Source organism: Mustela nigripes, chromosome 17 (genome assembly GCF_022355385.1).
Source record: "Mustela nigripes isolate SB6536 chromosome 17, MUSNIG.SB6536, whole genome shotgun sequence".
Lineage (NCBI taxonomy): Eukaryota > Metazoa > Chordata > Mammalia > Carnivora > Mustelidae > Mustela > Mustela nigripes.
In genome coordinates this window covers 6,866,667-6,890,394 of record NC_081573.1, presented here as the reverse complement: position 1 = coordinate 6,890,394, position 23,728 = coordinate 6,866,667, and the positions used below count along the sequence as shown (strand labels likewise).

Here is a 23,728-nt window from a genome sequence, read left to right as displayed (position 1 = left end):
CCCACTCAGCACACCCACCCCCTCCAGCATCCCACACTGCACACATCTTACTGGGGCAAGGGCAAGGATGGGGCAGTGTTTGTGTGACTGTGTGTTTGTGTGCGTGTGTGTGCTGGAGAGTTCTCTGGAGCTCTGCTGGGTCAGTGTGCTGCTTGTCAAGGGGTTGACATATGAGGGTGGTGGTTGTGTCAGGGTGCGATATGTGGGTGTGTGTGACTGTTAGTGTGCTATTGTGTGTCTGTCGGTTGTGTGTGTCAGGAAGGTGCTATGGTGTGTCAGCCTGCTACATTTGTCCCACTGGGTGTCTGTGACTGCGGTTGTGCATCAATATGCTATTGTGTGATGTTCTGGTGTGCTGTGCGTGAGTGCGATGGTGTATCTGTGTGTTGTGTCAATGTGTTGTTTTGTGCAGTGGACTGGTGTGCATAGGTGAGATGGTGTGTGTCCATGTGATTGTGGACACAACATCAGTGTATGTCCATGTGATTGTGTTGGCGTGACATGGGGATTGTATATGATGGTGTGTGTCTGTGTGATTGTGTTGGTGTGGCATGGGGACTGTCTACGTGTGGGAATCATGTGTGTTAGTAGAAGTGTTTGTGAAAGTGCTGTGTCATTGTACCCTTGTGTTAATGTGGTAGGACGCATTGGTGTAACATTACTGTGGTGTAGTGTGCTGGGCATGTTGTGTCACTGTTGTGTGCCATTGCGCTCTGCTGTGTGTCAAGAGATGTGCATGCGTGTCACTGTTACTGTGTGTGTCTGAACAGTGTTGTGTATGGTGGGATTGTGTGTGTAACACTGTCATTGTATCTGAAGTGTTGTGTGTTCATGACACCATGCATTACTGAGCATATGTGCATCCATGCAACTCTTCATGTCATTGTATGTGTGTCATTGTAATTGTGTCATTGTGGTTGTGTTGTCAGGGTGATGTGTGTCTCTCTCTATATGGGACTCTATATATGTTAATAAAATGGTGTCTCTGCAATGTTGTGAACCACCGTGACTGAGTGTGTCACTGCGGTTGTGTGTCACGGGGATAAATTGGCTGTGGGGTTATGAGGGTGTCACTGTGATCGTGTGTGTGTGTGTGTGTGTCCCTGATACTGTGTGTTCTAGGGATTAAGTCATAGAGACTGCACGGATGCGGTTGTGTGTTGGCCTAAGGTGTGTCGTTGTGGTTGTGGGTCCGGGCAGTGCTCGTGTATGTCCTGGGACTGTGTCTGCCGAGTGAGATTCGGTGTGCCCCTGCGATGCCGTGGGTCTCGGCGTGCTCCCGGTGTGTGCACGTCTGTGTGCGTGTCACGGTGATGGTGCGCGCGTGTGGGGGCGATGCTGCGCGTCCCTGGGACAGTGTGTGTGTGTGCGAGCTATTGCGATTGTGTGTCCGCGTGCTTCGCTGGGTGTCGGGGGAAGGTGCGCGAGTCTCCGGGCCTCCTGCCCAAGAACAGCGGCGCTGCCTTCTGATTGGCTGCGGCCTCGCCAGTGAGAAGCTCGCGAATCCTGCGGTAACTTGGTAACTCGGGAACTCGGCCGCCGCCGCCGCCGCCGCCGCCCCGGGGATGGGGGGTGGGGAGGGGCCCTCCCCGCGCCGCACTCTGCGCCCGGCCCGCCCTTGCAGCCGACCCTCTCCCTACTGGCGCGCCCACAGTCTGCGGCTCTGCCCCCGGGACTCCGTCCATCTCCCCCGCGGGGCTCTGTGCCTCGGCTTCCCGCGTCTCTGCCACTTGCTAGGTTTCGGCGCGGCTCCGTCTTTCCCACGTTGCTCTCTCGCTCCCTCTGTGCCCCTGCGGTCGCGCGCTCTCTGCCTCTGTCTCCCACACCCCGTCTCTGTCTCTTCCAGGGTCTGTCTCGCCATCTCTGCAAGTCCTGGTGTCTCTCTGTCTCTCTCCATCTCTGTCCCTCCCTCTGACTTTGACGAGCTGTCTCCTCAGTCTCCGTCTCCCCCTAACTCTGCCTCAGTCTCCCCCCCGTTTCGTCTCCCCTTCCCTTGTCTCTCCCACCTCTTGTCTCTGACTCTCCCCCCTTCCCTCCCCCCTCCGCCCTCCCCCATCCTCTTTCTCTCTCACTCCCACAGCCATGCTCAGAATTCACTTTTTTTTTTTTTTTTATTATTTTTTTTAGATTTTTTTTTTTTATTTATTTATCAGAGAGAGAGGGGGAGAAAGCAAGCACAGGCAGACAGAGTGGCAGGCAGAGGCAGAGGGAGAAGCAGGCTCCCTGCCGAGCAAGGAGCCTGATGTGGGACTCGATCCCAGGACGCTGGGATCATGACCTGAGCCGAAGGCAGCTGCTTAACCAACTGAGCCACCCAGGCGTCCCAGAATTCACTTTTCATTCTGCGGAGACAGCCAAGGGACTATTCGCGATTTCATCCTCGCCCCTCCCTGCAGGCCTAGGATTCTGGCAGCAGGCCCCACGCAGGGCAGACTTCAGGAAGGACTTCCCGCCCTGGTTCAGCACCGGAGCTTTATCGCTCCGGCCAGGCAGAGGCCTGGCGGCCCCGTGGCTTCCGGAGGCGCCCGGGCGGGATGAGCTCACTGCTAGTTGGCTTGGATTTCATCAGCTTCCTCTGCTGGAGTTACCCCCGCTCATTTTCCCGCGCCGGCCGCGCGGGCGAATCCTTCGGGTGCCTGCTGCCCCCGAGCGGCGAAATGCGGAAGCACACGTGCCGCGCAAAAAGTCCACCTTTGCCACTGACCACGTCGCGGGGTTATGAACGCTGCAAATAGGAACCCATTTAATCCTCACAACGACCCCGCTGGGGAAGAGACCATCTTAAATTCCATTTACAGTGGGTAAACTGAGGTCAGAGAACTGAGGTCGGCTGCCTAAGGTCACAGCTGGTGAATGGAGCCCTCTGGGGGCTTACATGGGGAGAGAAGGGAATGGGTAAGACCACCAGGATGTCTGTGGTCGGTCATTCATTCATTCATTCATTCATTCATTCATTCATTTGGCAGAGGCTTATCGAGGGCCTCCTCTGGGCCAGGCAATGTTGAAGGCACTGGGAATACAACAGTGAACAGAACAGACAAAAACCCATGTCCCAATCCATGAGGCTGAATCTCTGGTCTAGGGGAGACAGACAATAAAGAACGCAAATAAGAATGCAAAGGGAGGGGCGCCTGGGTGGCTCAGTGGGTTAAGCCGCTACCTTCGGCTCAGGTCATGATCTCAGGGTCCTGGGATCGAGTCTCGCATCGGGCTCCCTGCTGAGCAGGGAGCCTGCTTCCTCCTCTCTCTCTGCCTACTTGTGATCTCTCTCTGTCAAATAAATAAATAAAATCTTAAAAAAAAAAAAAAAGAATGCAAAGGGAGTCTCGAAGTCCAGAAAGGAAGCAGGGGAGAGGGCTCAAGAGTGTTGAGGGTGGTCTTATTCTCAAGGGTGACTGAGGAAGTGATAGTTTAGTAAAGGCCCAAAGCAGGTGAAGAAGCAAGGGGTGTCCAGACAGAAGGAAGGGCAGGTGCAAAGGTCCTGAGGCCAGAGTGGGCATGTCCAGGATGGTGAGAAGCTCCTCTGCAGCTGGGAACAGCTGGGAGTGAGTGAAGAAGGGGAGAAGGATGGAAGTCGAGGTCTGAGAGGGGGTTAAATCCAGATGAAGACTTTAGCTTTTACTCTGACAAGGTGGGAGCCTCTGGAGGGTTCTGAGCAGAGGGAGGTGAGCTGATTTAGTCCTAACAGGTGTCCTCTGGCGGTCAAGTGGGAAACAGGCTGTGAGCAGAAAGCAGGGAGCCCAGCAAGGAGGTGATCCTTGGGTCAGATCCAAGGGGGAGCCGATGGGATTGGCTGAGGCATTGGGTGTGGATGTGAAGGAAAGAGAGAAGTTTGGGCAACTCCAGGTTTTGGCCGGAGCAGCTGGAAGGAGGAAGGGACTGAGAGAAATATCAATCGTAAATAATGACACACCTACTGTGTACACGACGTCGTTAAATACTATGACTATCCTGAAAGGCAGGAAGTAGAGGTAGGAGATGTGATAGGATTCTGGATTTATTCAGATGTATAGATTTTGAAAGTGAAGTCTACATTACTGGCTCAGTAGCTGTTGGCAGATTCAATGGATCATTGCAGTAACAGCAAAAACATGCAGTGTGTGAGGCACTGTTCCCGGCACTTATCTTACATAATCCTTATGGCATGTTATCATGAGTGCCATTTTCCACATGGGGAAACTGAATCACAGAAAGATTAAGTACCTTGCCTATCACGATACTGCTAAGAATTGTACTAGACTTGTCAGAGAGGTGGTATAGTGAGCTCTGGAGTTAGAAAGATCCCTACAGGCTCGAATCCCAGCTGGACGGGTGACCCTGGGCAACTCACAGCATCTCTGGGCTTTAGTGTCCTGCTTTGTAAAGTGGTTGTTTAGAAGGGCTTTGGGATGTGCTTAGAAGATAATTCATGCAACAAAAGTGAGGCCACCACGTAGAAAATGCTCTTTAAGCACTGTAGGTTAACTAGCTGGAATTAAAATAAAAACGTAAATATATACTGTTTAAATATTAGCACAGACTCTCTTTCAGGGTTGGAGATGTGGCTGTAGGCAAGCCAGTTGGGACTTTAAAGCAATCATGATAAAACAAATACTCTACTTTATCTTGTGTCACCTCGTCCAGGCAGGACTCGCTGGTTGCTTCCTTGCCTCTCTCCAGCCTCATAGGAGATCATCTTGTAGGTACCTCAGCCTGAGGTGTTTGCGCCAGAGAATATGTCACTCTTTACTTCCTTCTGGGCTTGGCTGGGTCTACCTGATTCTCCCTTTCCACCTTGCTGCTAGTGAACGGAGCCACCGTCTTTCTTTCCTTCACCTGGGTCGTCCCCGTATTCATCTGGCTTGTCTGCCCCCACGTTTCACTCTGGTCTCTGCTCAAACGTCACCTCCTCAGAGAAGCCTTCCGGAACCATCTCTGTCCTGTCACCCAGTCTTATTTTGCTCCGCAGCGCTCTTATTAACATATTAATTTGTTTAGCTATGTAGGGTCTGTCTTCTCTTGGAGAAAGTGAGCTCCACGGGGACAGGGACAAGCCTCCAGGACAGCTGTACGTTCTGATCTCCGTTTCACAGTCGGAAAACCAGAACGAGGCCGGGCACGGAGAGGGTTTTCATGGTTCAAGTACTGTTCGTTGAATGAATGCTTGTCCCGCGTGTAAAGCGGCAAGGAGTGCGCCACAGCGGCTCCTGGTGGCGAGCGGGAAACTCGCTCCGCGAAAGTCGGCCCGCTTGGCTGTCAAATTTCCTACCAGATCTTCACGTAGTTTGGGAACTATGTACTGATGCTAGAACTTAGCTCCATTTCACGTACAAACACAAGGTATTTTTAATGGTGTCTTTTTTTTAAAAGATTTTATTTATTTATTTGACAGAGAGAGATCACAAGTAGGCAGAGAGATAGGCAGAGGAGGAGGAAGCAGGCTCCCCGCTGAGCAGAGGGCCGGATGTGGGGCTCTCTCCCAGGACTCTGGGATCATGGCCTGAGCCGAAGGCAGAGACTTTAACCCACTGAGCCACCCAGGCGCCCCTATTTCCAAAGTTCTTTAAAACGTTGTTGAGACAAAGGCATAACATACACCCTTTCCTAAAACCCACAAATCCCAAGTGTAAAACTCCATGTCATCAGCTCCCCAGGGAAAGGGATAAAACCTGACAAGCTCCAGCCTCTTCCCAGGAGGAGGCCCTTTCGAGTCCCTCCCCCCTGGACTATCATTATCCTCAAATCTTTTTTTTTTTTTTTTTAAACTTTATTTATTTGAGACAGCGAGAGAGGGAACGCGGGCAAAGGGAGTGGGAGGGGGAGACGCAGGCTTCCCACCGAACAGGGAGTCCCACGAGGGGCTCCATCCCAGAACCCTGAGATCATGACCAGAGCCCCCCAGGAGCCCCATAATCCCCGATTCTAACAGCAGAGGTGACTTTTGCCTGTTCCAGAACTTCCTATCAGTAGAATCACATGGTATGTGCTTCTTTGTGTCCGTCTGGCTTTTGTCACTCGCCATAATGTTCCTAAGATTCGTGCATGCCGCTGAGCGTGGGGAAAGATGGTTCATTTTCCCTGCTGGATGGTCTCCCCCTGTGTCAAGACACCGCAGTGAGAATATCCATTGCACCGCTGATGGGCGTTCTGGTTGCTTCTGATTTGGGGTGGTATCAGTTTTGCTCAGTGCGGCCACCACCAAGCAGCCCAGACTGGATGGCATGAAGCAACAAAACTTTCTTTTCTCATAACCCTGGAGGCGAGAAGTCCTACCTCAAGGAGGCAGCAGGCTTGGTTTCTTCTGCGGCCTCTCTCCTGGGCTCTCCGATGGCTGTTTTCTCCCTGTGGCCTCCCACGGGTTTGTATACTCTGTGTGCGTGTATACTAATCTCTTCTTATAAGGACACCAGTCACATGGGATTAGGGCCCACCCTAATGACCTCATTTTCGCTGAATTACCTCTGTAAAAGGCCGTTGTCCAAATTAGGTCACATTCTGACGCCCTGGGGCGGGGTTTGGGAGATTGACACATGAATGGGGAGGGGACACAAATCAGCCCATCAGAGGGGCAATTATGTTAAAGCTGCTATGAACATCTAACCCCCTTTTTATTTATTTTATTTTTAAAAAATTTTTAAAAAATTAAAAAAAAGATATTTATTTATTTATTTGACAGAGAGAGATCACAAGTAGGCAGGGAGGCAGGCAGAGAGAGAGAGAGAGGGAAGCAGGCTCCCCGCTGAGCAGAGAGCCGGATGCGGGGACCCGATCCCAGGACCCCAAGATCACGACCTGAGCTGAAGGCAGCGGCTTAACCCACTGAGTCACCCAGGCGCCCTAACCCCCTTTAAAAAAAAAAAAAGATTTTATTTATTTATTTGACAAAGAGAGAGAGCACAAGCAGGGGGAGCAGCAGGCAGAAGGAGAGGAAGAAGACTTGTCCTGGAGCAGGGAGCCCGATCCCAGGACCCTGGGATCATGACCTAAGCCCAAACCAGCTACCCAGGCATCCTGCTGCTATGAATATTCTCATAGGTGACATGTTGCTTGGTGAATGTGTGCATGCATTTCTGTTGGGTCGATCCTGACGAGTGTGTTTGCTGGCGCCTAGGGTGAGTGTTCGCATCCAACCATAGCTGAAATTGCCCAGAGGTTACCCACAGTCGTGGCGGCGGCATTTTGTATCCCCCTCCAGCCGTGGGCAAGCGTCCCCGCGGCTGCACATGATCTTTACCACCGCTTGACCTTGTCAGGCCTTTGCACCTGAGACATTCTTTTGTGGGTAGACACAAACTGTTATTTGCAGGGTTTCAGTATAGCATGAATTTTCCAGGGAGTCCCCTACTTGCGTCGAGGGAAAATTGTGCTACGTTGTGTTCAGAAATCAACCAAGGGTGATGCATCATTCTGGATCATCACGTCACGCCTGCAACCCTGCTCCTGCTGTCAAAGTCACACCAGAGGAGCTCATCACAGCCACCAGCTGCGGTATTCCAGGGTCCCCGGGAAGACTCGCGTGGAAGACTGGGCTGCACACGCGCCTGCGCATGCGCTCAGCCCTTTTTAGAAATCTCAGCTACCCGCAAAAGGATGTTGTTTCATTAGCAAGCGTTCCAACACCCAAGCCTATTCGTTGTAAGTGCTGAAAGCGTTTGACTACTTCTTGACGATTTCCAGGGTTCACGTGTGTTGCTTTATTATAAATTTCTTCCCTTCGATTTCTGTAATTTCTCCTTTATGGTCAATTTAGGTTATTATATTAAAAATGATGTGTATAGGGGTGCTTGGTTGGCTCAGTCGGAAGAGCATGCGACTCTTGGTCTTGGGGTCGTGTGTTCGAGCTCCAGGTTGGGGGTAGGGTTTATTTAAGTTAAAAAAGAAAAAAAAAAAGGGATGCTTCAGTGAAGCATCGACCTGCCCACGTCATGATCCTGGGTTCCTGGGATGGAGCCCTGAATGAGCTCTCTGCTCAACAGGGAGTCTGCTGCTCCTTCTCCCTCTGCCCCTCTCCCTGCCTCGTTCCCCGTCTTTCAAAAGGATGAATAAAATCTTAAAAACGAAAAAAAAAAAAAAAGATGTATGTAGGTAGGACATACTGTGTAGGCATTTCATTTAGAGGGGAGTACAAGCGGTATTTTGCAAGGAGTTTGTGTCATAAAGCCTATTTGGGATAGGATGGAGTTGGGTCCTGCTGGGCTAATGGTTTGGGGACACCGAAGCTCTGGGAGAACGAGGTTGCTTTAGTGATTCCATATGTATTGAGAACTACTATGGCCTTGTGCTGGACGTTTCTGGGGACTCAGTGGTGACAGCAAAAACCCCAGCCCTGCCCCTGGGCAGTGAGGACTGGGGTGGGCAGGACTGGGATGTGAGAATCAGGGCGGTGGGGGGGGGGTACAGCCCAGAGTGGCACCCGACCTAGCTGGGGGTAGGAGGGTTTCCTGGGGGAAGTGACCTTAGCGCTGAGCCTGGTGGAAGAGGTTTCCAAGCAGGAGGACTAGCCTGTGCCACCATCCAGGACCCAAAACATTGTTCGGTGGGCCTGGAGCAACATTCCTTAAGATTGATTCCTTTGGATCTTTCTGGTGTGCGGGGCTCTACGGAGGGCTGGGCCACGTGAAGGCTTGCAAGACCCTGGGACTAGGTTCCAATCCTGGCCCTGCTGCTGCTGTCACCAAGATGCCTTCATCAGGAACCTGAGAATGGGACCATCTCTGGAATCAGGGCCTTTGCTGGTGAATTTCAATTAGGGATCTTGAGAAGTGATCATCCTGGATCAGGGAGGCCCTACACCCCACAACTGGTGTCCCTGGAAGAGACAGAAAAGGAGGAGACACAGAGCCGTGGAGAGGAAGGCCACATGAAGACCCAGGCAGAGATGGGAGTGATGCGTGTAGCCACCGAGAAGGGCCTGGGACAGGTCCTAGCTCAGAGCCTAGGGAAGGGGCAAGTCTGCCCACACTTTGATTTCGGACTTGTGGCCTCTGGAACTGTGGAAAGATACACGTCTGCTATTTATAATTTTTTTTTTCAATTCATTTGACACAGAGATAGAGAATACGAGTAGGCAGAGTGGCAGGCAGAGGGAGAGGGAGAAGCAGGCTCTCCGCTGAGCAGAGAGCCTGATGCGGGGCTAGAACTCAGGACCCTGGGATTATGACCTGAGCTGAAGGCAGAGGCTTAACCGACTGAGTCACCAGGGCGCCCCATTTCTAAATTTTTAAAAACATTTTCTTTCTTTCTTTCTTTATGAGAGCGTGAAAGGGAGAGCGGGCGCACACGTGGGTGGGGGGAGGGGAAGGTACAGGCGGGAGGGGGTAGAATCTCTAGGTCTCTAAGTGGACTCCCTGCTGAGCGCGGACTGGATGCAGGGCTGGATCCCAGGACTCTGAGATCATGACCTCAGCCCAGACCAAGAGTCCAATGTTTCACCCACTGCGCTCCCCTCCTGCCCATCCCCGCTGAGTGCCCCACTTATGCTGGTGTAAGTCATACAGTTTGTGGTTGTTGGTTACTACCAAGCAGCTGTGACCCACTGTGCAGGGGAGCCTCAGTGAGCCTGTCTTCCTCTCTGTAAAATGGGCATCAACAAGGCCTATCAGACCGTGAGGCAGATGCAAAGGGAGCAGCCCTTTAACCAATAAGGCAGCAAATGTCTGTGACTGTGACCTGTTGCCAGAGGCCTTGGTCTGGCCAGGGGTGTTTCAGGTAATAATAAGACAGTTAAGGGGCGCCTGGGTGGCTCAGTGGGTTAAGTGACTGATTCTTGGTTTCAGCTCAGGTCGTGATCTTGGGGTCATGAGATCGTACCCTGTGTAGGGCGCCGTGCTCAGGGCAGAGTCCAGAGTCCCCTTGGAGTTTCTCTCTCTTCTCCCTCTGCCCCTCCATTCCCCCTCCCCCATCTGTCTGTCCCTCTCAAATAAATAAATCTTAAAAAAAAAAATGAGTAACGTTAAGCATACCCACTGTGTGCCAGACACTGTTCTAAGAGCCTTTTGCTGCCATCAAACAACACACATTTATTCTCTTACAGCTGTAAGAGAGGTGCTGTAAGAGAGGTTGCAGAAGCATCTTTGGCTTGTGGGTCCTTTCCTCCATCTTCAGTGGCAGCCACATGATATGTTGCCCCTCCCTCTGCTTCCCTCTTATAAGGACCCTTGGGATTACAGTGGGCTCCTTGAAATGGTCCAGGATCTTCGCCTTATCTCAAGATTATTATTTTTTTTAACATTACAATACAGATGCAAACGAAGGTGGAATCTTTTTTTTAAAAGATTTTTATTTATTTATTTATTTGACAGAGAGAGATCACAAGTAGGCAGGGAGGCAGGCAGAGAGAGAGAGAGGGAAGCAGGCTCCCCGCCGAGCAGAGAGCCCGATGCAGGACTCGATCCCAGGACCCTGGGATCATGACCTGAGCCAAAGGCAGAGGCTTAACCCACTGAGCTAACCAGGCGCCCCAAAGACAGAATCTTACTGTACTTTTCAGCATCCCTCTTTCATTCCACCCCCACAAGCAACGGATATATGCATATATGCATGTGTGTGAAAATGCCACTTTTTAGCCAGGGAGAGGTGACTCAGACTACATAACTCTTAGGCCATTGAACTGGGAAAGACTGAAAGTGTTAAAACACTGTGTTAGCGAGGTTGTGGGGAAACACGCACTCTGGCCTCGCTTGGGTGAGTGGAAGTGGGCATGGCTTTTTTGCTGAGCCGCCAGCATCAGACGAGGCTGTCCTGTGAGGCAGATGAAGTACGAGCCTCCAGATGTCTCGTCCAACAGAGCCAGCACTCTGTCCAACACCCTGGATGGTGCTCTTGTCTTATACTTTTTTTCACTCTCTGTTTCAAGAGGGCTTCTGACCTTGTAGACACTTTAGGCCCTAAACTACCTGCGTCCACCGTGGTTTTTTTTACTGAAACATCATAATGTAAATTACCTTTTGATCTGGGAATTTGTCTACCTAGAAGTCATAATAATGGTCTCCATGTATTGAGAACTTAACAATGTCTCAGGCCTCGCGCCAAGCACTTTCTGTGTTTTCATTCATTAATCCACTCACTTCTGCACTACAGACCCAGTAAGGAGGTGTTATGGTATCTCCTTCACAGATGAAGTTGAACTCCAGAAAAGTTTGATACGTCGCTCAAGGTCACGCGGTTGGTAAGTGATAGATCAAGGTCATGTGATTGGTAAGTGATAGATCTGAGATTCAAACCTGGGCCTTCTGGTTTCAGAGTCTGTGGTCTTAATCATGATATCAGGAGTCCTTTTTGAGCAAGCTTATGGGTCATGCACTTACAAAGATGTGTGTCCAGAGAAGTTCAGTGTAGCATTGTCAGCCATCTCCCCAATTTGGAAACAACTCAAAACATCCATGAGACCAGGCAGGGCGGATTATGGCCCATCTCTAGGACGGAATATCACACAGAAGTTTTAAAGGTTGTCAACCATCCATTGCTTAAATAAAGATATATGATCTCAGCGTAGTATATCTGGTTTTGTTTCATAAGAAGGGAGGAAATAGTCGTAACAGAGATTGATCCATTCATAAATACATTTTTTTGTGTGTGTGGGGAGGAGACAGCTTACTGTGTATGAGGCCCTGTTGAAGGCACTGGGGATGCAGCAAGTTATAAAAAGAGGAGATACAGGGGAGCAGACAGGCAGAGAAGAAGAGAAATAAGACACTGGGTAGTTTAGAGGGTGAATGGTAAAATGGAAAACTAGAGTGGGAAGAAGAAAAGGGATGGGAGATTTTGCAATCTCCAGACAGGCAGCTTCAAGGAAGGCCTGTTAAGTGGGGCTAACATCTGAATAAAGACCTGAAGCAGTAGATAGTGAACTTGGCAGAAATTTGGGGACTTCCCCAAAAATTCGGTTATATATGTAGAAAAGGTCTTTGAAAAGCTGTTAACAGTAACCTTGTAAGGGACCAGGGATTAGAAGGTGCTTCCACTCTTCCTGTTTTGAGTCTCAAGATAAAATTGCCAGCAACCTCAGGGAATCTGGTCTGCCCACTTGTAACTGTCAACGCTTTTTATCAATTGTAATGATAGGTTCATTACATCGAATTTTTGGTTAATGCGTGTAACCCCCTGGCCTCTGTAACAAAATCCTGCGGATCCCTCTCTGAGCTTCCTTCAGTCCCTGTAATGCAAGACACTCACGCACCACAGGGCCTTTGCACAGGCCCTGTTGTCGGCCTGGACAGCCACCGCCTGTTATCCGGAGGCCTCTCTGTAAGGTATCTCCCACATTTCTGTATCTGTTATTTCGTATTTACTTGTGCCTCCCCTCACCAGCTCATCTCTTTGACCCGCTTCCTCCCCATGCACTGCACCTTCCCCCAGCCTGGCACTCAGTGCAGATTTAGAGAATGCAGGAAAGATTCAATCGGTTGATATTTTTAAGCTTCTACTCTAAGGTTTCATTGGCAGGAGCATGAGGGATTCCCCAGTCACCCCCAGCACAATCTGGCATCAGGAGTCTTTGCCTCGTGCCTGGTATCTATTTATTGGAACCAGGAAAGAGGAAGCAGGTAAAGGCCGGAAAGGGGTTGTTGTCTCCTTTCCCCGGAAGGAGGTAATCTAGGCCAAACGAAGTTGAGCAAGCTTCCAGAATACCCCTGTGGACCACCTAGACTCACGCCCACCTGCAACCGAGGGGGCGCGGCGCCTTTAAGGTTCCCGGAAACGGGCCGGCAGGACCGGAAGTGGCCCTCTTTAGTTCCCCTCTTCACGTGGTGCAGGCGGGAAGTGACGCGAACGGCCCGGGAGCTGCGGACGCGGAGGCCGACGGAGCCAGAGTAGCGGACGCCGCGGGGTCTCCGGGACAGGTGACCGGGGGAGGGGGTCGGGAGCGCTCCCGGAGGGGGCGGGGCCTGGCGTCCCACGTGGGGGGAGAGGGAGCGGGTGCGGGCGGGGCAGCGTACTCTGCGGGGGGGCGGGGACAGGACGCCCACATGGGAAGCTGGAGGGGCCCAGGTGGGGCGGGACGTCGGCGGGTGGGCAGGACCCGGGCGGGCCGGGCTGTGGGTGGGGCCGGGGCGTGGGGCTGTAAAGTTTTGCCCGTGCTGGGGGCGGAGCCAAAGTGTGGCCCAGAGAGCTAGGGGGCGGGGCTGGCACTCTGGCCGAAAGTGCTGGGGGAGGGGCCAGAAAGTTTTGCCTGAGCGTGAAGTGGCTCCAGATCGTTGGCCCTGACTTCCGAGGGTGGGGCCGGGGTCAAAAAGTTGTGGGTGGCAGGGGCGGAGCCAGGGTGCTGGCTGGGCATGCTGAAGGTGGAGTCAGAAAGTTTTGCCGGGTGTCTGAGCGTCCGCGCGGACGCTGGAGGCGGGGCCAGAACCTCGGGGGGGTACTGGGGGCGGGGCCATAGTTTGACACGACGAGGCGGGGCTGGGGGGCAGGGGGCGTGACCGGGAGGTTGGCTGGGCAAATCGTAGGCGGGGCCGGTGTAATAACGCGAGAGTAGGGGGCGTGTTCAGGCTGTTGCTGTGGGACCCAGGGGGAGGGGCTTGGGGGAGGGCTGGGAGAGTCAGAAGCCGGGTCTGGTTAAAGACGCGCGTGTGGGCGGGGTCAAGGGATTAGCGGGAAAGGCGGGGCGGAGAAAGTTGGTCCTGGGGTGGGGCGGGGCCTTGGCCTTCCCGACCCGGTAGAGGCTGGAGCTTTTCCCTGCGAAGGCGCGCGCGGACGGGGAAGTTTTGTCTGCGTCGGGGCGGGTAGAGTATTCCCTGGGTTGAGCCAAGCCCAGGAAGCCTCGCCAGTGGACACCGGGCCTGTTTTGGGAATCTGCGGGGTTGTTGGGGAGGCAGCGGTACCTTTCTCCGGACGTTGGAGGCGGGGCTTGGACATCCCACAGGGAGGCCTGGGTTTAAAGTGCTCTCCCAGGTCAGGGCAAGGTGTAGGGTTCGAGCTTGTTTTTGTGTGGGGTTATTTTGAACCGTTCCTGGGAAAGAGGTGGGTTTAGACGGTTCACGGGGATGGAGGGGCACCGGAGTGGGCAAAGAAAGGTGGGCTTAGAATCTTCTTATACAGATAGGGAGCGGGAGGATGTGTCTAAAGCACTCCGGAGATGGAGGCCTGGGTTAAAACTCCCAGCACCGGGGTCTTGAGTCTGGGCTAGAATCTTGTTTTGGAAGGGAGCAGTGTTGGATGTTTCCTTAAGCTGTAGGGTGGGACCAGAGCTTTCCCAAGGTGGGTGCGACTCTAGTGTTTAAGTAGGGAATGGGCACAAATGTCCAGAAGGTGGTGGACTCTAGATTTCTCCCGGTAGGGGTCGGGCTCGCACAAGAAGAGGGAATGGTGGTGAGGACTAGAATTCTCTTGTGGGTGCAGCTGGGGTTGTTCATGTGCATGTGTGTTTGGGAGGATCCTGGGTATGGGTGAGACGGAAGCAGATTGGGGAGCCATTGGCCTTAGTCCTTTTGTTCCCTTTGCCTTCAGGAACCCCCAGTGCTGTGTCCAGAGTCTACAGGGGAAGGTTGCTGGGACCCTGGCCCCATCTTGCCAGTGGAATGGTGAGATGGAAACTGGGCTCTCTAGAATCTACGCTTTGGGTCAGGGGCTTGGGAGGAGGGGACCCAGGACTCAGACCCTGGATCCAATGGCAATGGGTTGGGTATAGGTTTTTCTTACTGTTCTCAGTTGTCTCCTTCTCTCAGTCAGCCACACTGGATCTGAAATCGAAGGAGGAGAAGGATGCCGAGTTGGACAAGAGGATCGAGGCTCTTCGGCGAAAGAATGAGGCCCTCATCCGGCGCTACCAGGTGCCCTAGCCCCGCCCTGGGAGACCCCATCCCCTCTCCTCCCCGCAGTGAGTTTCCCTCACCTCTCCCTTCAAATCTTTTCATGGCTCCCCATCACTCTCAGGATAAAAGCCAAAGGCCTTAGCCTGCCATTCCTTCTTTCATTCCATCGTTCCATCGTTCATGCAGGAATACTTACGGGGCCTTCACTGCCAGGCTCTAGGCTGAGTGTGGCTGGACACACAGCTATGACTGAGACATCTGTGAGGTTATTCCAGACTTTACAGTCCAGAGTTCACAGTCCAGTAGGAGCACCGGCCGTTCCTCAGGCAGTGATGACCCGCAGTAGGCTGGGTTAAACCGCAAGAGATTAGAGGTCAGGCGGGAGCCAAAGGGGGCTCTTCACCCAGTGTGGGGGATACTTGGGAGGGCTTCCTGGAGGAGGAGATTCTGAGACCCGAAGGGTGAGTTAGCCAGCTGGAAAGAAGAGCTGTATGTGTTTCAGGTGGAGGGAACAATTTGTGTAGAAACTCGGAGCTTAAGGTTGGAAGGTCAGTGGAGGGATATTGACCCTGGCAGCCAGACTGGGAGTTTGGACTTTCTCTTGAGGGCACCGGGGAGCCCTGGAGGGCTTTGGAGCAGTAGCAGGATAAGGTCAGAGTAGCCTTTTAGGAAGAGCCCCCTGGCTGCTGTCTGGTGTTGGTTGGGAGGAGGGGATACTGGAGCCCAGAGACCAAGGAGGAAGGAGAGGAGGTGCCGGGCATGGGACAGGGCTTTTGGGAGGGCTCAGTGACAGGCTGTGAGGAGCGAGAGGTCACGATGCGGCTCAGGTCTTTGTCAAAAGTGCCAGGGTGGTTGGTGGAGCTCTTCCTGAAAAGAGGCCTGAGAGGAAGAATGGGTTTTATTTATTCATTTTTCATTGGTTCATTCTTTTACTTTAAAAAAAAAAAAAAAAAGAGGCATATTGAGTTTCTGTTGTGTGTCATGGATGATTCTAGCTTTGGGGTATACATCAGTGAACAAAAGAGCCAGATACCCCTGTCCTCAGGTAGCATCTGTTGCATGGGGGAAGGCGGACAGTAGGCAAAATACATGTAATGCCGGGTAGTGAACAGGAGAAGGGCCAAGAGAATGGTAGGAAAGGTCAGGGAAGGCTTCTCTGAGAAGGGCACATTTCAGGAGCAGAAACCTGAAGGAGATGAGGGACTAAAGGCTCTCTGGGGTAAGAGTGTTCCCAGCAGAGGGGGCAGTAGGCGCAAAGGCCTTGAGGCAGGTCTGAGCCTGATATGTTCTAGGAACAGTGAGAAGGGCAGGGTCAGTGAGGGGGAGAAGGAGGGGGAGAGGGTAGGGGATGAGGTCAAGTGGTCATGAGGCCGGACCCTGTAGGGCCCCATAGGTTGTGGGGAAGCCTTTGGCTCATACTCAAGAGATGGGTACCCCAGGAGGCTTCTGAGCTAGAGAATAGCGTGGTGTGGCAGTGGTGGGGAAGATGCTGAACTGACCAGCTTTCCTGTCAAACTCAGGAGAGAGGCCTAGGTGGGGGCTAATCTTGGGGGGAGTTCAGGGGGCTGTGGGAATCCAGCTGGCACCAGTACCTCTGACACTCTCCTCCTGCTGTTTGGTTCTAGGAAATTGAGGAGGACCGGAAAAAAGCTGAACTCGAGGGAGTGGCTGTGACAGCTCCCCGGAAAGGCCGCTCAGTGGAGAAGGAGAACATGGCAGTGGAGGCGGTGAGCTCCGCACTGGGGTGGGGGACTCCTCAGGACAGAGAGGGGGTGAGCATGGAGACCTGGGGCCTGAGAGCTCTCCTGTGCTGGCTGCCTCAGCCCTGGGGCTGGTCTCCAATCTCACCGCTGCTCTCAGGTTTGGGGGGTCCCAGTCTCCTCATCCCGGTGACTGTACTTTTCCTCCCTTCCCTCCTCCAGGAGAAGAGCTTGGGTCCCTCCCGGAGGTCTCCTGGGACCTCGCGACCTCCAGGGGCCAGCAAGGGAGGCCGGATGCCCCCCCCAGCAGGGAGGGCGGGCAGGCATGGGCCGGACAGCCCGTAGCTGGGAGGCCGGTTCTGGGGAGCAGTCTCGAGGAGGAGCTGGTGGCCGTGGCAGGAGGGGCCGGGCCAGGGGGTCCCCTCATCTCTCTGGAGCTGGAGATGCCTCAGCTGCCGACCGCAAATCCAAGGTAGAATCTCGGGATAGGCCGGGGTCATCCGGCAGAGGCCCTTACCCTTACCGTCTCGTTGCTCTTTGGTCCTACTCTCAACGTGGACCGGTATCTGTTTGTTGTCTTTCTCCACCTCTCCATCAGCTTTTTCAGTCCCCCCATCTGCTCTTTCTCGCTCTCATTCCTCCCTCCCTCCCCCTGATGGGTGCTTCGTGTGCTCTCCCTGTTTTTTTTTTTTTTTTTTTTTGTTATCTCCCCTCCTGTTGCTCATTCTGGTGCAACGTTTCCGTCCAGTCCATGTGCGCTTGCTCGCTATCTTACTCTGTCCATCTCGCAGCTGGATTTCTTCGTGGGGAGCATTGATGTACCTGCAACTGCTCTCCCTCCCAGATGCGCGGGTCAGGGGCTGGGAGACTGTCTAGCAGAGTGGCTCAGGGCCCACCTTGGACTTGGGGTCAACTTGGTTCAATTAATTCCCTGCCCTTGGGCAGCTCACTTCCCCCTGGGAGCTTCTGAAGAGAGTAAAAAGAGTCAGGTTTCAAGGGTATTGTGAACATTCTGGGACTTCAGGCATCGAAGCCCTCCAGGGAAGCACTTGAAGAACATTACTTGCGGGTGTTTATGATTTGCACACGTTAAGCTGTTGTCCTCAAAAGACCTCAGGACACCGTGGCTTAACCCGGGTGGAAGTTTATTTCTCCCCCGTATGCCAAGCTGTGGGAACGCAAATGTCCTCTCTGGCAACTTGGCTGTGTGCTCATCTAAAGTTCTGTTCCCACAGAAGAAGGGGAGAATGGATTGTACAGCGGAGGGGGGGCACCTCGCCATCTGCCAGGTTATTACTGCTGTTACAACATCATTTCTGTGACAGCTGTGGGGTGTTGTGGTCCCTGGCTCCTTTTCCGGGTGCAGGGGTCCCCTAGAAAGATTGGCGGCTGAGATCTATTACAGTGGGAAACGGAGGGGAGGAGGTGGAGGGGACTACATCTGGAGGGGATCAAATGCGGGCTCAGAAGTGATCTGGTCTGTTATAGCCACACCTTACGGTGCCCTCAATTCCTCCAGCATTGAATCCTGATGACAAAGGGCTGCCTACCAGGGACTCCCTGCCTGGGGTTTCTGTAGGTCCCCTCTGCCTTATACAAACCCCAGTTCCAGACCCCAGCAGGAAAGCGGGCGCCTAGTATATGCCACACCATTGGCACAGACAGCTGAGGTGCTTTGAGCTCCCTTAGTAGCTAACCATTGCCCGGGGATGTGCCGGGAGCCAAATGCCCAGATGCCAGCCCGGAGCGGGCTTGGTGAGCAGGCCCGTCTGCAGAGAGTCTCCGGCCTGCTGTGGTTGTTTCTCTGCGCGGATGCTGACTCCCGGTGTCCCTGTCTCTGTGTCCTGCCTGCCCCCAGGAGTGGGAGGAGCGGCGCCGGCAGAACATTGAGAAGATGAATGAGGAGATGGAGAAGATAGCGGAGTACGAACGCAACCAGCGGGTCAGTGCCCTGGGTGTCCCTGTGGCGGGGTGGAGCCTCCTGGGCCCCCATGAGCTCTCCAGCCCCTCCTCCCCCACTCCCTGTGCCCGTAGGAAGGTGTGCTGGAGCCCAACCCAGTGCGGAACTTCCTGGATGACCCCCGACGACGCAGCGGGCCCCTGGAGGAGCCTGAGCGGGACCGGCGGGAAGGCAGCCGCCGGCATGGGCGCAACTGGGGGGGGGCCTGACTTCGAGCGGGTGCGCTGCGGCCTAGAGCAGGAGCGGCAGGTGGGTGCCAGCAGCCGGGGCACCCTGGGTCGAACCCCAGTCTGCCAACGGCCTGTCCTTCCTGCAGTCACTCTTGATGGGGGTTGCCAGGGGGGTGCCCGAGCACCAGGCCCAGGGTGGCCAAGACAGCGGGTGTGGGGGCAGCCTCAGCCTCGAGCTGATGGTCTGTTCTTGTTTGGGCACCGTCGTGCTTTCCTCTTTAGCTTTATGGAGCCTTTGGGCGACGTCCTCTCGCGAATGTCAGTAGTGTTTATGGGACATTTTGGGTGCTGGATATGGACTTAGGTGCTAGGGCTTTTTCTTTTTCTTTTTTTTTCTTTCTTTTTTTAAGATTTTATTTATTTGAGGGAGAGAGAACGAGCGAGCAAGCACAAGCGGGGGTACTTGGTAGAGGGAGAAGGGGAAGAGACTCCCCACTGTGCTGGGAACTCGATCCTAGGACCCAGAGATCATGCCCTGAGCTGAAGGCAATGACTTTAATGACTGAGCCACTCAGGTGTCCACTGGGACTGTCTTAGGGCCAAGCTACTGCCCCAGTGGAATTGATTCGGGGGGGGGGGCTGTGTAAACCAACCTGCAGTGGGGTGTCAGGTAGTGCAAAAGGTTGTGAAGAAAACTCCATCAGGGAGAGAAACTAGAGAGGGCGCTCCTTGTGAGGGAGCGATCTGGGACGGCCTCTCCGCAGAGGTGCCTCTGGAGCTGACCTGGTTCTAGCCTCCAGCCTGTCGCCCCTTATGTTGGGCATGGCCCTACTGCTGAGTGCAGCAGGCACATGGGGGCTGGGTGGGCCGGCCTGGGGAATGGGGCCCTGACTGCCTGTCTGTGGGTGGGCAGGGCCGCCGGGCTGGCCTAGGCAGTGCTGGGGACATGACGCTGTCCATGACGGGCCGGGAGCGGTCAGAATATCTGCGCTGGAAGCAGGAGAGGGAGAAGATCGACCAGGAGCGGCTGCAGAGACACCGCAAGCCCACTGGCCAGTGGCGGCGGGAGTGGGATGCCGAGAAGACCGACGGGATGTGAGTGTCCCCTCTGCTCACCCCCGTTTGGCTCCTTGGCCTTGACCCTGACTTCCCTCTGTCTCTGTCTCTGGCATCCTGGCCGGGCTTGGCTCCCTGGTGCAGGCTGCACTTGGCTCCCCGTGGGATCGTTCTGGGGCTCAGGTGGCAGACGCTCTCTGGAGAAGTGCTGGGCGTGGCATTGGCAGGTGTGTGGGAGGGAGGGGGACACGCTCCCTGCCCTGTTGGCGACGGTGGCATTGCTGTGGCGGGAAACTAAGCTGATCTAGTTGGTGGTTTGTGCAGCAGTGCCCTGGCTAAGGGCACGGATGGAAATTCTAAATAGGGAAGGTGCAAGGACGGGCAGCCGGTGATGGGACCTTCAAACTGCATGCCCGCCCCCCCGAACCCACACCCCTCATCCGGGGGGCACCTTTACCCCTATCTGGCCGGGTCCCCTTTTGGGCCCCAGGAAGCAGCCTGTTAGTCCAACTTCAGGCGAAGCTCTTCCTTGTGTCATTGACAGGAGGGCTGGTCTCCGGACCGAAGAGCCAGGCATTGTTAGACCTGCAGTCATTGTTAGACCTGCAGCTGGAGTTTATTTATTTATTAATTTTATTGGGGGTGGGGTGGGGACAGAGGTGAGACAAAGATAGTCCTCACGCAGACTCCTTGCTGAGTGCAAAGGCCCATGTGGGGCTTGATCCCATGACCCCAAAATCATGACGGGAGCTGAACTCAAGAGTCGAACGTCCAGCCGAGTGAGCCCCCCCCCCCGCCCCCCGCGCCCCTGCCATTGTCGTTGTTATGCTGCTGCCTGCCCCGCTGCTCCGGAAGTTCTCACGCCGGCCCTGTTCGGTTGGCGCTGGCTGGACAGAGAGGCTGTTGGCTGTGTGCCCAGTGTGCAGAGCATTCATTTCTGGATCAGGGGGCAGAGCTTGTGCAAGTGCGAGACTACGTTGCACAGATACTGTAGCTGACCCTTTGGAGGCTTTTAGGGAGACCTTGTCAGGGTTCATCCCTTGTGTCTCTGAGGCAGCTTGCAGTCAGTCCATTAGCCCGTGCGTGCTTTGATTTCCATAGCTTTTTTTTTATGATTTTATTTTTTAAGATTTATTTTACTATTTAAGATTTTATTTATCTATTTGATAGAGATATAGTGAAAGAAAGTATAAGCAGGGGAGTAGCAGCCAGAAGGAGAAGCAAGCTCCCCACTGACCAGGCAGCCCGATGTGGAGCTCGAATCCAGGACCTTGGGAACATGATCTGAGCTGAAGGCAGACAATTAACCAACTGAGCCACCCAGGCGCCCCAGCAAAAAAAATTTTTTTTAAAGATTTTGAGGGAGAGCAAGAGCATGCACGGCTAGTTGTGGAGGGTAGAGGGAGAGGGAGAAGCAGGCTCCCCACTGAGCAGGGAGCCCCACACAGGGCTTGATCTGGCTCTCACCAGGCTCGTTGACCAGAGCTGATGCTTAACCGAATGAGCCACATAGGCGCCCCTGTCAGCAAATATTTATTGAGTCTCTTATCTGTGTCATGAAAGGTGATGGCAATACAGTGATGAACGAAACACTTCTGCCTTCAGGGAACCTCGAGTCGAGTTGGAAAGGTAGAAACTCGATCCAGGGGCAGGTCACAAAGAACAGCAAAGAATATGGAGAGGGATGGAGGCTCTTGTTTTAGACTTTGGTGATATATGTAAAATAACATGTGATTATGTTAGGGGTTTAGGAGGGTCTGAGCTGAGGCCTGGAGGAGGTGAGTGTGCAGGCCACAGAAAAGTCTGGGGAAGTGTCCCAAGAGCAGCAGGTGCAAAGGCCCTGAGGTGGAGCTCTGTGTTTGGAGACTCTGTTTAGCCAGGGAGATGGGAGACAGTGATAGGAACAGAGGCCAGACTGGAAGCTAGAGATGATGTACTTCCTAAATTTTTGTTTTTTTGGGGTCAAATACTGACTTTTTTCTATTTGTCACTACAATGCCAAGTTTGCCTCTTGCCCATCCCCTGATTCTGTCTGCCTTCTAATCAGTGACCTCCTCTGGTTGACCATCTCTTCTTCTATGATCTTGATTTTTTTTTTTTTTTTAAAGATTTTATTTATTTATTTGACAGAGAGAGATCACAAGTAGGCAGAGAGGCAGGCAGAGAGAGAGGAAGGGAAGCAGGCTCCCCATTGAGCAGAGAGCCCAATGTGGGACTCGATCCCAGGACCCTGAGATCATGACCTGAGCCGAAGGCAGCGGCTTAACCCACTGAGCCACCCAGGCGCCCCTATGATCTTGATTTTTGACCCCGGCCCCCATCTGTCTCCCTATCTCTTCCCACCCCTCTTTCTCCCACTGTTCCCCCAGCTGCGTGCTCACCCCCTTTCTCTTTTTCCCAGGTTCAAGGATGGCCCAGCTGCTGTGCTCGAACCATCCCACCGCTATGGTGAGTGGGTGTCCTGGGGTGGGGGGGTGCAGCTGGCAGGGCCCGGCACAGGGGTGACTTTGTGCCATGCCCCTATCCCCGACTCCTCCCGGATTCTGTTGCAGATGACCAGGCCTGGATGCGGCCCCCCAAGCCCCCCACTTTCAGGGAGTTCCTGACCCAGCACAAAGCTGAGGTCAGCCGCAGGAGGAGGAAGAGTAGCCGACCCCAGACCAAGGCAGCCCCTCGTGCCTACAGGTGGGGGCACCCCTTCCTTTGGTGTGTGCACATCCTCGCACCCCCAGCAGGGCTTCTGGCTTGATCCGTGGTGGTTCTGACTCCTGCACGTGGGGGCATGTCTGTGCTGTCTCGCACCTGTCTTTTCTCAGTGCTTGACTCTCTGTGGGTCTGGCTCTTGTTTCTGGGGAGTTCAGGCCTAGCTCTCTGCTTTACCTCCATCTCTCCCTTCATCTCCATTTGCTTCTCTTCTGCCACCTGCCGCCCCTCCATCTGTCTATCCCTGACACCTGGGGACACACCCCCCCATTTCCTTCTCGGCTCTCCCATGTGCTGGCTTCGCTCCTGGAAAGCTCCAGCCCCCTCGCGCCCTGAGTTGAATTTGGCAGCTTTTCTCCGGTGGAGGACCTGGAGGTGAGATGCCCCTTTTTCCTGGCCACCCGGGCCTCACCTCTTTCCTCTGTCCCCTCCAGTGACCATGATGACCGCTGGGAAATGAAGGAGGCAGTGTCCCCGGCCCCTGAGGCCCCCCAGCCCACTGCCCCTGAGGAGACAACCACGCAGGTAAGGCGGGCTCTCGTCGCTGGGGAGGGGGCCTGGGGGTGCTCGGGGCCCACCTCCTCTCCCCGATCTGCCTTGTGTTCCCCACAGCCGCTGGAGACCCCAGCTCCTCCTGCCCACCGGCCCCCTGAGGATGAGGGGGAGGAGGACGAGGGGGAGGAGGACGAGGGGGAGGATGAGGAGTGGGAAGATGTGAGTGAGGAGGAGGAGGAGGAAGAAGAGGAGGTCGAGGAAGAAGAAGAAGAGGCTGATGATGAGGAGGAAGAACCAGCCCAAGACCACCAACCTCCGGAGGCAGAGGCCACCAGAAGCCCTATGGGAGGCCGCACCGGAAGTCCCACCGGTGAGCAGGCTGACACAGAGCCGTCCAGGCCAGAGAAGCCCCCGCCACTGCCCCAGGCCCCTGCCACGCCTTCTAGCCCCTTTTCACCCCCTGGGGACCACCAACCCGTGTCTGACTGGGGTGAAGAGATGGAGCTGAATTCTCCCCGGGATGCCCACCCGGCTGGTGTCCTGTCCCTGGGCGAGGCCTGGCCTTTTGGAAATGCATGAAGCTAGCTGCTTGTGTGTATACGCACGTGCTCCGGGGGTGCACTGGCTGTGGGGGCTGTCTGGGGCTGGGCCCCGGGACCATGGGTGCCCCACCGCCCTGGTGGCTGGGAAGACAGTCCATGCCTGTCTCTGGAATGCCCCGTCCCCAATAAAGAGTTCAAGTCCTCAAATGATACTCCCCAAGTGTGTCCTTGAACACCCCTCTCTCCCCCAGGGCCTTCTCTCTCAGGGTGGGGGAGAATTGGGAGGGGTAGGGACTTGACTGGGCCTCCTCCTTCCCCAGGAGGTGACCAGCCAGCCCCTGCCTCCCTGGAGAGTGGGCCCAGCCTCCCAGGA

The 23,728-nt window shown here is 54.3% G+C and overlaps 1 protein-coding gene across 1 annotated transcript; it reads left to right on the top strand.

Moving 5' to 3' along the window:
- The first annotated feature begins 13,616 nt into the window (after positions 1-13,616).
- On the top strand, positions 13,617-23,574 carry CCDC9 (coiled-coil domain containing 9). The gene is given in 14 exon segments (XM_059383798.1): positions 13,617-13,700; positions 14,425-14,498; positions 14,643-14,747; positions 16,355-16,456; positions 16,652-16,723; positions 16,725-16,901; positions 18,288-18,371; positions 18,464-18,586; positions 18,588-18,638; positions 19,473-19,654; positions 22,017-22,063; positions 22,168-22,300; positions 22,753-22,843; positions 22,931-23,574. Coding segments are annotated over 13 exon segments (1,632 nt in total). The 5' UTR covers positions 13,617-13,700; positions 14,425-14,495; the 3' UTR covers positions 23,393-23,574.
- The last annotated feature ends 154 nt before the right edge of the window (positions 23,575-23,728 follow it).